A 14,457-nucleotide genomic window follows, 5' to 3' on the forward strand; every position below is an offset into this window, starting at 1 on the left:
CTAAGAGTTATTCAGGTAGGATCTGTGCACTAATTATTTACATATTTTCTTATTGAGTCAGACCAAAAGCCTAGATGATTTGTAGGCTACAATCAATCTGTAATTCTAGTCATCCTTAGACAGATAATCAAGTTCTAAGTGAGTTATTAAAGATAAGATTTTTACACTAATCATTTACAGTTTCTTGGATCTATTGACAATTTATCAAATAGTTTAAATACTAAATGATAGTCCAAGTGTATCTTTCAAGCCAATTTAAAAAAATTAAATTTAAGACTAGTGGAAATTTTACTAAACATATAGATTACATCAAATATAAATACCACCAAATGCTTTGATTTTTCAAGATTTAGAAACACTGTATATTGTGACATACAGAGAACACACTGTAATTTACATATGATCTTAATATAACTTTCACCAAAGGCTCTTTTAGTTTAAGATTTTTACGAATAGTATAATCAGTGCAGTACATTATTTTCTCACACTATTAACTACGTAAAAGAAAATCTTACAATTTTGTTTTGTCAAGGACTGTCAGATGTGAGGCAGTATTTTCATTACAGTAAGTACCAACTTCATCCATTTTGTATTACTTTTAGTATTAAAATCAGTCAATGAAAGTGTGGAATGTTGGTGTGGTTGGTTCATGTTACTAGATCCTTGTTCGGATATTTGGTGGAGGGTTGCACAGAGTGAAAGAAACATACTTCTTTTTACATATGTTCTAATTTTGTTAACCTACTTCTGATACTTCCATAAGTGGTAAGGGAGGTTCCACCTAGTATTGTGCTGTCTTACAGAACCTTTTAGAACTTGTATTTAACTACAATTACAGATAAAGTAGCTATGATGGAAAGGATTGATTCAATGTGAAAGTTGAGTTTAGCTCCAGCTTTCCTTGTTCTTAGCACAGCAACTGGAATCTGATGCTGTTAAATTCTTGTATCCTGAAATCTTGAATCATGTTCGTCTGAAGAAATTCAAAAAAGTCAGTGGTGAAGAAGCTCAAAATTAACTTATTACATTATTTTGACATCAGAAACACCTAGGCTACAAAATATAGTGTAATCTAGGTGAATTGGTATTCTCACTGTCTCATCAGGTGCACAGTTAAGTGCACTATGATGTTTTAGTATGTCCATATCTAAGCACTATGAAGCAACCAAGGTTACTACTTATGACATAGTTATGGTGGAAAGTGTTTGATTCAATGTTAATGTTGAGTTTAGCTCCAGTTCACTTTTCTCTTAGTGCAGTGTCTGTAATCTGACGGTGTGATACACTTGATGAAGATTACAATTGTGCACCTAATAAGACAATGAGAAGAATACCCCTTCAACTGTATTACACTATATTTTGTAGCCTACATGTATCTGATGTTGAAACGATGCAGAGTTCATTTAGAGCTTCTTCGTCACTGACTTTCTGGATCTGTTCATACTAACATGACTCTCGAGTCCAGGAGTCAAGTCTGTAACTCACCCACATCCACTCCAATCAATGTTCCAAGATGGCGGCCACTATGTGGTGAAAAATTGGGTTTTGAATTATTTACAAAAGTATTTGCACAAAATTTATCTGATATCAAGTTTTTAAATTACTTATTTCCAAGATGGTGGCATCAAACAAGGGAAAAGAGGGTTATCGTTGGCCCCTCCCCCACCATTTTTCTGCGGATTTGAATGAAAATCGGTATCTTGGGGTTTTTTACGTTGAGGAGCACAAATTTGAAATTGGTTATCAAGAGTATTTAAAAGTTTGCAGGCTTGTACAGTCAAAAATGCAGAGTTAGTAAATTAACAAGTTTGTTTACTCAGCTCATTAAGGTGGATTCTTTTTTTTAATATTCGTGCTACATCCAAGAATATTTTATTATTATTACTTTTTCAATGTTCTGCGGCCTGCTGCCGCCTCAATTATTTTACTGTTAACGCACCCTGTTATAACTTTTATAACACAGGTTCAGCCAGGTATCTAACTTAATCTGGTGGATACTACTTTTTAATGATGAGCATTTGGAAATCATTTTGACATTGAGTCACTATTAGATGGTCTCTTGAACCAGCTGTGTAGTTCCTACTCCAGAACTCGCTTTTATTTCTGAGAGATTATTTTTTACTTATTCACTTTGAGAAAAATTCTGCTTTAAGAATTAGTGATATTTCTTACAGCTTAAAACTTTTACTACTAAAGACATGCATAAATTAGCTTGCATTACCTGCCATAAACAGCTTCTTTCCAATTTGCCGTACTTTTTGAAAAATGTCTATTTAATTATTTTGCTGCATTAACTAAGGCTTTTTTAAAAATTATTTTATGTACTCCAATATTTTTATCCAACAAATAGATGTCATGCAACCACTCGTACATTTAACGCATTGCCAACTACTGTAAGTACTCAACAGTAGATTGCCGAAGTAGCTAAGTGACAAGAATCATGGCCACAAGTTCACATCAGTTACTGAAACTGCATAAGTTTCATTCATGAACTAAATGACGATAATTTCGATTGTCGGTTACAATTTTGTGAGCAGGTGGCAGAGCTCATTGCTGCAGGTCCTCTTTTGTTTAAAAAAATATGCTTCGGTGATGTATTTGAATTTTTTATTAGTGGTGAAGTCAGTAGGCATAACTTTTGTTTCTGGGAACTCGAAAACAAGTAGGTTTAAACCAACAAGTAGATCTCACTAACCTAATTTAAATTGGTCAATCCGTCTAGAAACGACAGGGCTGGCCACTGACTTTTGGGTGACCCTGTAAAATCGTTATCTTGTTGTTTTCAAAAGTAGTAAAGTCAAGTTTTAAAATGTAATACAAAATTCATATTTGTAGGAATTTTATCATATGAAGGAAATACTTCTAAATGTTCAATTTTTTCAACAATTCTTACACCTCCAGACATATAAAAAATCAACATCAGACATTAACCCTTTCCATGGTATAAAACATTGAAATTGAACATTTTTAAAACCTGAATATTTTAGGAGCTTAATATCTATGATATGAGACCTTCAGAAGGTCTGAAAATTTCTATACATCAAGTCCTATTGTGTCTCACAGTTCCAACTTTTAGATTTTATACTTTAGTTAGTTAGCAATTAGAATTTTTTCACAAAAATAGATAAAAAATCTATGCTAATAAAAAGTCAAAAACAAGAACAACATCAATACAAATTCTCATAAAATGATGTAATATAGACTGCTGTTAAATTAAAGATTCAAAAGATGCTAAAAAATTTTAACTTTATTTACTTACTAAAAGAGTTCTGTGGACTTAACTTTCAAGAATCTTTTGAATGATGCTGATATTTCAATACACATTTTTTTCTATTGTTTGACAGATATTTCTAGTGTTGGAAATATAACTTAATAGTGATGATTTTATCACCTTAATTGAAGTGATGTGAATTTAAATGATTTGAACAAAAGTACTTCAAAAGACATTTTTTACTAGTTTGTATGTTTCAGCAAAAAATAACAAAAATAATAAAAGTAGTACAACAATCACTGTTTGTGGAATGGCCCTATTGGGACCATCATAATTGATGAAAATTGAATTAAAAATCATGACAACTGTTCTATGACTAAGAAAGCTTATTTTAGCAAAGTTACAATAATGCGTTCCTGAGGTGACATATGACAGAACATTTTAGATGACCGAATTTATTTAGACTTATTGGTTAATCAAACACAAGAATACAGTGTAACATAATAAATTCATTGGCACAAGGACAGAATCACCCTATCTTTAAACTATCTTGTTAAACTGGACTTACAACATAAAGTAACTCCCTTATATGCTCTTAATATTGTTTGCACTTTGGACACGCATCGATCTTAAATTTCACCAAATTAAAAACAAATTTTTTTGAACAGGCTAAATCTGGTTTTTAATCTAATATATACAGAAAGGAGATTTTTATACATTATGTACATTATATGTTTGCATTTAAGACAATAGGTTATCCTATTTCAAACAGTTTTTCTATATGTATGTGTATACAAAGGAAATATATTAACTGATTTGAACCCAGTTTCAAGACATTTTGAGATCTAATGGTCACTTTAGTTACTTTTTGAAAACTTTATGTTTTTTGTGAGTTTTTAGGCCATTTGTAAAAAAGTTTTTTACTACACAGTACCATGCCATGTGTCCTAAAATTTTGAATCATGCTCGATAGTTTATTTTAGAAAATTTTTGTATGTATATAATGGTTGTATTTGTTGCAGAATAAAAATCAGGTTTATAATATTAAATGATGTTTGGACCTTCGGAATTAAAAATAAAGTAAAATTTATGACAATAGGCATTACATCTATTTTATGTTCTTTATGTCGAGTACCTTTTTTCAGTTTTAATTAATATATGTCCTACTTGCTAGAGCAGAAAATGTTTAAATATTTTGTAGTGACACTTTTTATTTTTTTAGTATTTAATTTTTTACATGGTTTAACATTTCTAAACTAAGTTTTATATTTATTTTAAACACGCTTTTGTATTAAAATTTTTATTTTTAATACTTATGTCAAGGCTCAGCTTTGTATAATAAAACCCAAATTAATGCATGTATGTTACTTGCTAATCATTAACAATATGTACTTCAAATTGAAAGTTTTATATAGAACAAGCAGTGTTTTTAATTCTTGAATTTAATTCATACTTGTTTTATTTTGCTGTGTTTACCAGTTATATTAGTTATTATCAGTATGTTTGTTTAATCCACAGTGAACTGTTATCAGGAAAACAGGAAATTGTTAAATAATGCAAGATTAGCTATCTATCACTGACTAGAGTAGACAACATAACAACTTGCTACTTTGCCATTGTGTAAACCATAAATAAATGATTGAATATTTAATATAACTTATTTTCCTGTACAATTAATTATTATAAAAATATATTGCACTTATTATCTCTGATATTAGTATAACCACATCATAAGTTTACAAATTTTATTAAAAATAAATACTGAAGAATTGCAACAAAAGGCCATACCTTCAAATGATTTCAGTGTCAGGCAGTGCCTAATTAATATAGTATTTGTCTATAATGCATTTTATTTTGCCTATAGTTATGAGTTCACTCTGTGTTGTGACTACAATTTGCTATGCTACAAAGAACATTAGTGACAGTGAGGAGAAATGAAAGTAACAAAGAAGATGTGATGGAGACCAGGCATGAAACTGACAACAGACAAGTCTAGCTATGTGATAGTCGTCATGACAACCAACAAAACACTCACTGGATCAGCACAGATTGTCTGGTCTCCCCCTTCTTACATACCCCCTATTTGACCTTTTATAACTCACAATTACAAATTCTTGTGATTCTTTCACATGCATAAAAGGTTTTTGAACCGATAAAAATACAGTACTTCAGTACATCTGAATAAAACAATGACAGTTGTTTGCTGCCAGTTAAAAAAATGTAAAACATCTACCTGTAAAACTCCACTTTATTTTTGTTACTGTGAGAGACACACAATTACAGCCACCTCTGCATGTATATTATAATTAACAATTAATAAGACCATATTTTGTAACTTTTATTGACTTATTTTTTAAATTTTGTGTCTTACTTTGTCTTCACAGAAAACGTTAAACTACTGCCATTTACTAATACATGATAGACCTGCCTCATTTATATTCAAACCAGTTAATATCCAGTTATAGAACATAGAGGGATTCACTTATGCAATTAATTTTCTGATTTCTCTATCTTTTTAGAAATATAATTATATACCTCTGAAACTGGTGTTGGAAGGTAAGATTGTTACTCCTTCTGTCGTATTAAACTGGTATAGGATAAAAAGTAGTGTTGAGTGGGAAATATATAAATAACAACATGTTAAATGAATTGACAGAAAAAATACCTCGTCTTCCGCATAACAGGATATTCAGTATGGATAAACATAAAGGATTGTACCGGTAACCAGCCAGGCAGGGTTAAGTCAGCCAGAAGCAATTCCTCATGAGGGTAGTTCTTTATCATATCACTGATTGACTTGTATTTATTGTGCAATTATGACCAGACACAAGCAGTTGGTACAGATTCAGTACCTACTTTTAATTTTTTTTGTTTTTTTTTTTTTAAGGAAAGAATGATCCTAACCAGTTTTTGCAATTGAACTATGTTATTCAATACAAATAAGATATCAAACAGAAGGTACCAGTCCAAACTAGATGTACTTGTTAAAGAACTACAGTTGTTTGCAGATGTCCCACTTCTATTGAATAAATCCTTAACAAATGTAAATAGTCAGGACATTTCGTAATAGTCTTAACTCATTTATGTGTTAATGGTCTCTTTTTCTGTAATCATTTAATTTATCTTCTAATCAACCAGACAATGTAAAAACTATGAGTGATATCAGTTTAAGTAAAACTGACAGGAGGTTACACATATGTATAAGAAGGCACATCTGGTAGTGGATAGAGACAACCAAAACTTCCCTCCCCACATGCAGCAGACGGCTGTAAAAATCTCACCACAGTGAAAAAGTACTTTGTCTTACGAAATGTGTCTGTTTCTGTTTTCAATCAGGTATTTTTTTCTTGTAACAGATGACAAAAGAGATGCTTGTAATTTAATGATATACATTCAGTTTTAGGGTGAGTTTATATTTTTCAATTATTAAGTTCCAGCACTTTTTCTGAAGACAGGAATAAATAATCTTAGCCAGTATTCTAACTAAACCTAAATAAAAACTACTACTGAAGACAAAGAAATGATTTTATGTATGTATTATTAAACAATGGGATTTTATGTTTTTATGTAAATAAAAATATTTATATAAAAGACATTGAAAATTGCATTTTTAATTAAATATTGAAGGAAATGAAATGTTTTAAGGGATAAAATGTCACTTCCCTTTAACATTTTAAAGACACAGTCATTTATAAAATTTAGAAACCTGAACTATTAGCTATTTTGTATTCAGTTATTACCCATACTTCTACATTTTCATTTAGCCAAGTAGAGTAACATACTCATCATAGTTGACTTGAGAAACAGTCAACTATGATGTGTATTTCAACAAATTTCTTATACAGTTAATCCAGTATTTTCTGGTGGACATGTTCAGAGTATCGTTTGAATGAATTTTAATTTAACTTAAATGAAAATACCTAGATTGTGTTTCTCAGTTCATGTTTTGTAAATTTAATGTGACAGAGGGTGGCATATTATATTTTGTTTCTTATATTATAATAATGAATTATATTTTTCATTCCAGAGTATGCATGTGGATATGTCAGCCAATAATGGTCAAAAATAATGTTTTTTATTCTGAGGCTGATAATGATGTAAAATATCTTGGGTAATGTTGTTATGTTTTATTAGCACTCATACAAAATATGAAATTCTGTTTCAAAATGAACAAGTGTGGTAGTGGGTTAGTTTAGTACATGATCAGTGAGATAGTTAATGTTGAAAATGACACTCAGACTGGCAACTGTACCACACACCCAGGGGCCTAGGATATAGGATTAGTGTTTTGATCAATTTAGCTTTTATAATGGACTGTACCAGTTTATAGCAAATCATTTTCAAAGTTCAATCTGCCAGTATGTATATGTATATAGTCAGTATTTTGAAAGATTTGAGGTTTAATTAATCTTTTATGGTTTTTTACTATTGGTATTTGCCGAATGGAGAAGTATGTGGTTTACTAACCCATAGATGATTGGAGCTGGATGAAGTTGTAAGAAGTAACACCCACACACAGTTAACCTTCATTGCTTAACAATCACTTTCATTTTGACACAAGTAACTTCAAATATTTATTTGGTTGCCTATCAATGACTTTATTATGCTTGATAGAGATTTTACGAAAATATTGCAACAGTTGCTGATCTCTAACCACAAGATGGCGGATTTGATTGCCAATCATGTTACAAAATTAAGTTAGTAAGTTTGGCCAGTTTTCTATACAAATGTAACACCTTTCAAAGTGGAAAAGCGTTATAATATCCCCTCCTCCAGAAAAAGCAAATGTCTAATATAGCGCAATTTCCCTTCGTCTCATTTCAGACTCTTGCAACAACGCTTACAACCCATAGTAGTCCATTCCCTTCCCCTCTTGACACTCCCCACCCCTCCCTTTTCATCCGACCGGCTTTTGTTGTACAATACCAGAAGTAATTGCTGCCCCATTATGCCCTTGTTTTGATCTAGTGCCCACTTTTATTTTGTTCTTTACGCACTTCTCTCTCATTTATTTTAATTCGCTGAGATGCCTGTTTATCCTCCGAGTTCCCCCCTCTCCGCTTGGAAATGTTTGTTGAGAAGCAGAGCTGTCTAGTCTGAAAAACCATGATGGCGTTATATGTGATAGATTTACATTTCTTTGCGAATTCAATTTTACGTAAATTAATAAAATTGTATAACTAGTGTAAAACATACAGTTATTGAGTAAAGGGTGTTGATTTTATTTTTTAAATGGATTTATCTCAATATTTCCTGTTTCACTAGAGAAAAATGCTCTTATCTGGGTTCCAGTCATTACAGTACTTGGCGAGTATAATTAATTATTCTTACGGAATTACTGGAATAATAAATAATACTGTCAACTACGTAATAAAATAAATAATGTTGATAAAGTTAATCACCATATTAAGGAGTATAGTCACTGAATGTTTGACTGATAAAATAAGTCATTGCTTCTGCTGACCCTCAGCAGAATGGTAGTAACCATGCTTACTAATAAACTTATGAGATAGGAATTTGCAGGATCAAAAGAAAAACATACGGTTATGATTGGCACATACATAGCCTTAGGGCCTAACGTTGCCACAAAATAATTAAATTTAATTTCGGGCAACATAATTAGTAGAATGGATATTTCCTGACCGTATTGGTAAATACTGTGGACAATACGACCAAGAGTTCGACACCAACAAAACACATTTTTACTATTACAAATCATAAATTAAATATGGAAATTAAATCAAACATTACATCATGACATATATAAGGATGTAACTAAAATTCTTATGTCCTCTTTGAAAGCAGTTCATCTTACACCAAAAAGCTCAAAGTTTGCGGAATAGTATTATCTAAAGAGAAGAGCCGATGCATGGACACAATAAGTAAAACTGGTAGATGGTGGAGAACCAGTTGGCTTCTTATAAACGGATAGTTATTATGCGCTTGCCTTGTAGTTTTAAAGTCTACTTGGAGTTGAAGCTGAGTTGGATTACGTAATGTTCAAAAGAATTTAAAGTGAAGGTTGGAATAATACCAAAGATTATTTTATTGTGACAGGTTTGTGTAGTGGGATGAAGGAAATCGAATAACTATAACTAAAACTGAAGTATAGTTAAAATTTGTAACACGAACTATGAAATTTCAATGTCAACATGTAAAAACGTGTGGGGTATGAATCGTAAAACGTTAAATATTCTCCTTCCTCTTTGTGAAATATATGCGTGCAAAAGCTCGACAAGTTGTCCTGGCTTTTGTCCGGTGGGAACGTAACACCGCGGGATAATGAAACGATGGCATGTAAAAGAATGATGGGAACGGCCGACAGTGAACCGAGTGTGACGGGATTGTCTCAGCTCAGGTCAAGTTCTCCTCGCCTCTTAATGGAATGTGTACTGTATATCTGCACAAGTTGTCCTGGCTTTTGTCTGGTGGGAACTTAACACCGCGGGATAATAAAACGATAGTATGTAAAAGAATAATGGGAACAGTCGATAGTGAACCGAGTGTGACGGGATTGTCTCAGCTCAGGTCAAGCTCTCCTCGCCTCTTAATGGAATGTGTACTGTATATCTGCACAAGTTGTCCTGGCTTTTGTCTGGTGGGAACTTAACACCGCGGGATAATAAAACGATAGTATGTAAAAGAATAATGGGAACAGTCGATAGTGAACCGAGTGTGACGGGATTGTCTCAGCTCAGGTCAAGCTCTCCTCGCCTCTTAATGGAATGTGTACTGTATATCTGCACAAGTTGTCCTGGCTTTTGTCCGGTGGGAACTTAACACCGCGGGATAATAAAACGATAGTATGTAAAAGAATAATGGGAACAGTCGATAGTGAACCGAGTGTGATGGGATTGTCTCAGCTCAGGACACGCCCTCCACGACGCTGTGTAGAATGTGTGCCTGTGAAGCTGGACACGTCCAGTTTGTGGCCGGTAGAACCTGACACCACAGAGCATGAGACTATGACATTTGAAATAATGTAAGCGGCGAACAGTGATCAGAGTTTGACCGGATTGTCTCAGCTCAGGGCGTGCTCTCGTTGCCTCTTAGTGTGGCATTTAAAACTCTTCTGTGTTGGTATTTAAAACTGTTTGTGTTGATATTTATATTGAAAAGGGAAGTTTAATCAATTATAACTAGTGGAAAGTTAGTTTTTTCATGGTACATATAGTGGAAATTACATTTTCCTTGTCGTATTACATTTCTTTTATTCTCCCAAGTTCGACCACATCCATGATTTCTCTGGGACCAATTGTACATGGATATACAATTAATGCAAGACAAAGAGATTCATAAAGAATGAGATTCCAGCTTTGGTCTGTCTCAGTCGATTTTAAGGAAGCATTAGATATTCAAATTTATTGGGTTTGCACTTGTATGAGTACTTCTGATTCGAATGAGTTATATTTCCTACGCCAATATTGAGATTGCCTTGTCGCCACAATCAACAAAATACGTCAAAAGTTTATATTTATGGCTATTGTCATTCATTCCTGTCAGTATTTTGTTGTGTCATAGTTGATGTTGTTATGTACCTATAAGCCTAGAGAAAAATAAGTGTTCTGGAATGAACATTTTCTAAACCTTTTATTATAAATGATTATTTCGTACCTTAAGCGTTTTTTTTTTCTTCAAAATATTAAACATTTAATATCAATTTATTTGGAATGAGCAGTATAGACTACTTCTTTATTGTTAATTACTTATATTTATACTTTTAAACAAGCTTTAATTTTTTAACAAGTTTTTAATTAACGATATGCGTTAATGTAGGCTACTGCATTAAGAGGAGAAATTTGTATAAAGTGATAATATTTTCTATTTATAGAAAATTATTTTTAATCCCAGTTTTGTTGAACCAAATAAATCATCATAGATATAAGACTGGCATGCACAAAGATAAAAGTATGCATTCACCGTAAACTGGTCGGAGAAACTGCGTTAAACGCTCAGCCAAATTATATCTCGTTGTGGTTAATTTTAAAATACGAATACGTTTTAAGGGCGCAACCCTAGAGCTTGCAATTAATGAATTTGTTGTAGCATCTTGCATTTACACACAAATCGAGCGTTCTTGTGTCTACACAACCACGGAAATAAATTTTTAAAATCCAGTGACAATCATGTATTGATTTTCAGGTAGCAGAAGGCATTCTTTATGTACAGTATAAAGGCACATTATCCTAGCAATAGGCCAACACGAGTGTTCACTAATTAAAACATAAATTGTACATTATCCACTTGTGTACAAATTTAAAAGTTGCTACGTCTTCGCAAAATTTGTTTAAAATTGATAAACTATTGGTATTTAACAGAAAAAAGAGAGTTAATATAAACTTCAGAACTAGCATGCATGAGATACATGCTCCCCAATTATCACATGTGTTCCCAGTCAACATAACTCAATAAAAAATATTATCTTTTAGCATGTTATAAAAATGACTGTGGGTCAGCTAAAATGTACCTCTATTCACTTCACACTTGTGACAAATATATGTACAATATGCACTTTCTAATTATTGTTTATCCTGTTATTCTCGTTGCCAACATTTTAAAGTCGTCTGTTTGTGCGTGTGTGCTGTAACTCTTAGTAAGGTCCTAGAGACTTGAAACATATGTTCCAGTTGGTCCAAGGAAAAACTCTATTGAAGTCAAAAGGCAAGAATGTAAAAGGTTAAATGTTAATATTTTTACATTTGGCTTGTGGATAACCATGATTACAAAGCAAAAAAATTGCAAACATCTTCACCGAAGATCATAGTTATCCTGCACCTCGTGTAGTATACAAGGAGACGATATAAGGGTCCGCGCGCTTGTGCGTGCACAGACCGGCCGGGTCGCGTGGGCACGTGATGTGGGCTCCCTTGTCTCCAAAACAATGACAGGAGTCAAGTGTCCGGACTTCCTGTCTTCACTTTTTTCGGGCTCTTTCGCCGTTGAGGAATACACTTTTAGGTCGGTTCTTTGCTATCCACGTTGTTATGTATATCTTCAAGTTTTTGTTTAAAGTGAGCCATACTATACTTACATGCGTAATTTTGTTATAGCTCAACGTTGTTGTGCATAATCATTTATAAATTGGTTTGGAAGTTTTACGTGTAGAGTACCTAGTTAAAAACTTGTCCTCCAAAATCATACAGCAGATTTCTGGCCTTGAGTCTTCTCTTGGATGAACAGTCAATCCGCGTGTAGTTAAACGTGTGAGACCGGATATCATAGTGACACAGAATTAGAGCCGAATTCTTCATCCGTTTCCGTTTCTGCTACAGTTACACGGCTTAGTATCATATTTATCGTGTTTAAGCTGATTATTGTAATCTGATAATAATCTCTAGACCTCTTAGTATTCGAACACACACACACACACACACACACACACACACACACACACACACACACACACACACACACACACACCGTAGTCCATTCTTTCTTTGTAATCCAAAGTCGATGTTTGGCGTGTGTTCGGCAGATGTGTTGATTCTGTTATCTACGTTTTTGAGGATGGATTGAGAGGATCGGTACGGGTTGAAGATAGGATTAATCGATTCATCATCTATCTGTCTTAACCCCTCAATGACACACAAAACTACATTTCAATATGCCTACTAAAACAGTGAACCTACTAAAACTATGATTACATTGTTGGCCATTCTGTCCTAGGACATCGTAAAATCCTTGCCCAAGAGACAGTCGCATGTAGTGAGTAATATGAATTAATATAATTTACTCGACATACTCAGCCAAAGATGTACTCGAGTTTATTGGCGTGGGCAAAATTTAATTTTTCACATAATATTGGGCGTATTCTGTACATTAAATGAATAAAAAAATCTCGTTTTGACATTTGTTTCGTCTCACCTTGTTCAGTGCCTGTTTGTGTGTACTTTACTTTACCTAGAAATTCATAACTCTTAAACGATTGTACTTTTATTTGGTCTTGTATTTTATTGAGATGTAAGTCCACAACCCAATAATTTTGAATTATTTTAATACTAAGGTTTAATTTGTGTATTACATTCCATCAGTAACCGTCATGAATTAAAAATGTACGAAAGGATATAAAACAATTGCCACAACACCTTACCTGTATGCAGAATCGGGTAAAATATAGCCGAGAAATCCAGTTTCCATCGCTATTATATGATAAACCTGTAGGGAAATTTACACTGGTATTTAATTTAAATAATAATATGCATTTTTAAAGTTATTTTTTAACTGCCTTAATCCGTCAAAATTTTAAGTTTTTGGAGACAATTTTTACGTGTGTGAAATGTTTAATTTATGATGAGTTTGTAGATTTTGAAGAATAAATATAAAACAATCATCGTTTTAGACTAGTAATAATGCAATTGTTGTTTTATAATATAAAACAAAATATAAGCAAAACATCTAAATAGAAAATGGTTGAATCTTAGCTTTTTCCATATTAAAATTAAGCGGAAAAGATTTTTTTAGAACTCGTAGGTTATTTACGGCATATGTATTACAATCTATTTTCCCTCGTAATGTTTCCAGATTCCTTGCATAGTTTTGAAAAGTGGTAATATCACAGGAATACAAACAATGTCAAAATGGCAAGATGATAGTCATGAGTAATATCCATCCAATTAAAAGTTGTAGTGTAACGTCCTCGTTGTTTCTCGGTTACTGAATCTAAATTACTAGTAATTTAGTAATTATAAATTGAGACTATTAATTTAAATTATCTAAATTAGAAACTTTTTTGATAATTTAAGACTAGTAATTTAAATGATATAAAATAGGAACATTTTTGATTCATGTAACACCTATTTGTTATACATTTTTATAAACCACTATTGTGCTTATAACTAATTATGAAAAAACCAGTTGCATCTTAAAGTATATATAAATATTCTGAAAGAGGATAAATTGGCAAATGGTTTTTAAAATATTTCTTTTTACAGTGTTTAGAGTTACTTGCCCTAAAACATGCATTGGTGCGTATCTGATTTTATTTCTAGATGGCACCCTCAAAAATTACCTCAAAATACCTTTCTCTTCCGGAAGAGATGTTTTTAATATATATTCTTTCAAAAGAATTACATGCAGAAGTACACACAGTAAAATTACGAAATTAAATAGAATGATAAATTAACATTAGCAGCGAGACGACAACTTCCATGAATCAATTGATGAATGGAGACAGACGTACAAGGAAAAAGGTGTTTATGTTTATTGTTAACGTAAACAATGTAAGGTTCTGAATAGCTTAAAAATAA

General features: G+C 32.5%; 1 protein-coding gene across 4 annotated transcripts in view; it reads left to right on the plus strand.

Moving 5' to 3' along the window:
• LOC124369193 (tyrosine-protein kinase Abl) overlaps positions 1-14,457 on the plus strand; it is a 162,753-nt gene that overhangs the window by 14,173 nt on the left and 134,123 nt on the right. For 2 of the 4 annotated variants that reach the window (XM_046827014.1, XM_046827025.1), the window contains exon 2: positions 533-565. The exons of the other annotated variants lie outside the window; for them this stretch is intronic. In XM_046827014.1, coding sequence (XP_046682970.1) covers positions 533-565 — 33 coding nt within the window. The remainder of the gene's footprint in view (positions 1-532; positions 566-14,457) is intronic. 4 annotated transcript variants of the gene reach the window in all.

This window comes from Homalodisca vitripennis, chromosome 1 (assembly GCF_021130785.1).
Source record: "Homalodisca vitripennis isolate AUS2020 chromosome 1, UT_GWSS_2.1, whole genome shotgun sequence".
In the NCBI taxonomy this organism is placed as follows: domain Eukaryota; kingdom Metazoa; phylum Arthropoda; class Insecta; order Hemiptera; family Cicadellidae; genus Homalodisca; species Homalodisca vitripennis.